This window comes from Rhinopithecus bieti, unplaced genomic scaffold, assembly GCF_001698545.2.
Source record: "Rhinopithecus bieti isolate Rb0 unplaced genomic scaffold, ASM169854v2 scaffold_15676, whole genome shotgun sequence".
NCBI lineage: Eukaryota > Metazoa > Chordata > Mammalia > Primates > Cercopithecidae > Rhinopithecus > Rhinopithecus bieti.
Genome location: NW_016809194.1, coordinates 548,977 through 552,389, shown reverse-complemented (window position 1 = coordinate 552,389; position 3,413 = coordinate 548,977). Strand labels below are relative to the sequence as shown.

Here is a 3,413-nt window from a genome sequence, read left to right as displayed (position 1 = left end):
TATTAAAATTAACATTCTTACAGATAGCAAGTTGATCACAGTATATTAAGGGATAAAAAAGCAAGTTACAGAATATGAAATAGCATGAGCTTTGTTTTTTTTTACCAAAAGAAGGGAGCATCTGAAAGGAAGTACACTAAAATATTTTCAAAACCAAGAGAACATGTGAAAGAAAGTGCACTGAAATATTTTCAAAGTTTTTTCTTTTATTCTCTTTTAAAATTGTTAATATTTGCTATATATTAAATGAATATATCTGTCTAGGTGTATATATTGCAATGTATAGCGTAATAAACACCATGAACTTATCACTCAAGCCAGGAACTAGCATGTCACCATTAAATTGGACTCATGTTTTCCCATCTCATTCCCCTGCCAATGCCTTAATTTTTTTTTTTTTTTTTTTTTTGAGACGGAGTCTTGCTCTGTCACCCAGGCTGGAGTGCAGTGGCGCAATCTTAGCTCACTGCAAGCTCTGCCTCCCGGGTTCACGCCATTCTCCTGCCTCAGCCTCCCGAGTAGCTGGGACTACAGGCGCCCACCACCACTCCTGGCTAATTTTTTGTATTTTTAGTAGAGATGGGGTTTCACCGTGTTGGCCAGGATGGTCTCGATCTCCTGACCTCGTGATCCTGACCTCGGCCTCCCAAAGTGCTGGGATTACAGGCATGAGCCACTGTGCCCGGCCCACTGCCTTTATTTTTAGGTAGCTCTCCTCAATTTTGTGCATATTATTTCCTTCCTTTTATTCCAAGAAGACTTTCATCATTTCATATATTCCTGAACAACATACTGCTTAGTTTTGTTTTTGAGCTTTATAAAAAAGGATCATTTTCTATTTATGTCTTCTAGGACATGTGCACACTCTTAATGTTCCTGAGATTTGTGCATATTACTGCATATTACTGCATCTACCTATAGTACATTCACTTCACTGCAGTATAATACTAATATTTCATTGTACAAATGATTCCTCTTTTTTTAGATCAAAGAATTTCTGGATTGTTTCTCTTTTTTTGAGATGGGGTCTTTGTCACCCAGGCTAGAGTGCAGGGTCACTGCAGCCTTGACCTCCCAGGCTCAAGCCATCCTCCCACCTCAGCCTTCCAAGTAGCTGGGACTACAGGTGTGCACCACCACAGCCAGCTAATTGTTTTTGTATTTTTTGAGAGATGGGGTTTTGCCATGTTGCCCAGACGAGTCTTGAACTCTTGAGCTCAAGCAATCCAGCTGCCTTGGTCTCCCAAAGTGCTGGGATTACAGGCGTGAGCCACCGCACCTGGTCTCTGGATTGTTTCTAAGTTTCTTGCTAATATAAAACAAGGCAGCTGGGCACATTGATACATATGTCTCCTGTTGTCTATATATGTAAGTTTAGGGTTTTAAAAAGATAATGAATTTGTTTGTATTTCACTCATATATTTATAAAAGTATGGGAAAAAAGTCTGGAAGAAAATATTTTTTGTTTTCTTCGTTCTTATCTGCATATTCTACAGAATCTATAGGCATAATCCCTGCATTGATCACCCAGGTTCCGTGCTGCAGAACTCTAGGGGGCGCTGCTTATGTGGACTGAGGAGGTCTGGTGCCTCTTAGAAAGGTGGAGCACAAAACTAAGTGACCTGCCTGTTTAACAAAAATGTTATTAAAATAAAATAAAAATTTATAAATTAATCAAGACAATTGAAAACCAAAATTCAAAGGTACTGCACATCATTGGTGTTTTCTGTCCTGCTGTTATCCTTGTGAAAACTTTGTCAGGTTTTTTATGGTGGGGAAAGGATGGGGTGATAATTTTGCCTGGTTGAAAATCATGTGCTCTAGCAACAACGTGGAGACCTGTTCTGCTTCTTCACAAAGTAATGTCTTAAAAGACAACTTGAGCTACCCCTCATAGTACACTACATTTGGGGGTTCGGGGTGAGGATGTTTCGTTTTCCCTGATTGAAACAGCCTTTTTGCATTCCACTGAATTTAGTAATAAGTCCAGGCAAACATGATTTTGCTAATCCTTTATGTCTTGACCAAAGCTTTTTATATTATGAGCAGAAGAGGCTTGGTTTTTCTAGTACTAGATCTGTGATACCCTTTTACTGGTCTAATAGAAGCTTCTTAGATGCCTTTTTATTTTCTTTCTCTCTTTTAAAATTCTCACTTAAATTCTTATTATATAGAAAACCATCTCAGGGAAACTAAAATAGCCTAAACACTTGTGTTTATTCTTTAGTTTTTTTTTTAAGTCTTGATCATTTTATGATCTGGTGATCACTATTCTCTTTTTTCCAGGTTTCTCTAGAGGACTTTCTAAAGAAAATTCGGCGAGTGGATTTTGATATATTCCACCCATCTTTACAGCAGAAGAATACATTACTTCCATTATATTTGTATATTCAGTCATGGAGAAAAATATATTAAAATAATTTCATGGCACTGATGTTAATTCTAGTCTATCAGTTTTATAAAAGTTAGGGTTCTTATTTAGGAACAACAGGAAGTGACTGTTAAGGAGAAAATGAATTTATTGGATGGGATGTCAAGTAGCTCACAAAACTGATGAGAAGTTGCCATGGGACTAGGGTGCCAAGACTGCTGAGATTCTGGCAGAGGCACTGCCATTGGCACCACCACCCCACACAGTGTCTGCTGTGCTGTCCCTGGAAGCTGGAGCTCCAACAGGAATATCGGTTTAGCTGTACATAGGCCATAAGCCACACTTGAGCCAGCGGGCAGGGAGAGGGAATGTCATCCTCCCTTCACCACTGGGGAAGGAAAGGGGAAAGGGCTCAAGTTATCATAGGGGCTTACATGCTGAGCAGCTATAACCTAGGTGTTCAGAACAGCTGGAAGATGCATTTATTTAGGGGTCATAAAGAGTGAAATTAATATTTGAGGAGGATCAGTCACATGTTGTGGGCTTTATATCCCTAACATTTAATTTTTACAATCTTGTGTAAACATTTATCCATGATAATAATGTGACTTCTTTAAGGTCAGAGTGGCTGGCAAAAGCTAGAGCCTTAATTTGATTTTAGCTCTGGCTGATCTGGAAGCTTTTACTTTTTTATTAATCCCACTGCCTCACTCTGTCATTCAGCATTATGATCGTGAATAAAACTGTATTGACAAAGTTTGTATAAGTAATATTAACAGTATTGTATTGAACATCCATTTAAGGGTTGCTACACTTTATACTGTACATTCTGCACTATACCTTGTGCTTCCCAGTGATGAACACTGTGCTGTATACTTTCATCAGTGTTCTCATTTGGTTTTCCTAAAAGCCTATGAAATAAGGCACATTTTTGTTCATCAAACTTTTAAATTGTTTGAGACCAGCCTGGGCAACATCCAAAACCCCATCTTGACCAAAAATACATAAACTAGCCGGGTGTGGTGGTACACGCCCAGCTACT

The 3,413-nt window shown here is 38.7% G+C and overlaps 1 protein-coding gene across 2 annotated transcripts in view; it reads left to right on the top strand.

The window, feature by feature from the left end:
- NDUFAF6 (NADH:ubiquinone oxidoreductase complex assembly factor 6) overlaps positions 1-3,189 on the top strand; it is a 115,257-nt gene extending 112,068 nt beyond the window's left edge. For both annotated transcript variants that reach the window (XM_017888821.1, XM_017888820.1), the window contains exon 11: positions 2,287-3,189. In XM_017888821.1, the coding sequence (XP_017744310.1) occupies positions 2,287-2,415 (129 nt within the window). In that variant the 3' untranslated portion in view covers positions 2,416-3,189. The remainder of the gene's footprint in view (positions 1-2,286) is intronic.
- The last annotated feature ends 224 nt before the right edge of the window (positions 3,190-3,413 follow it).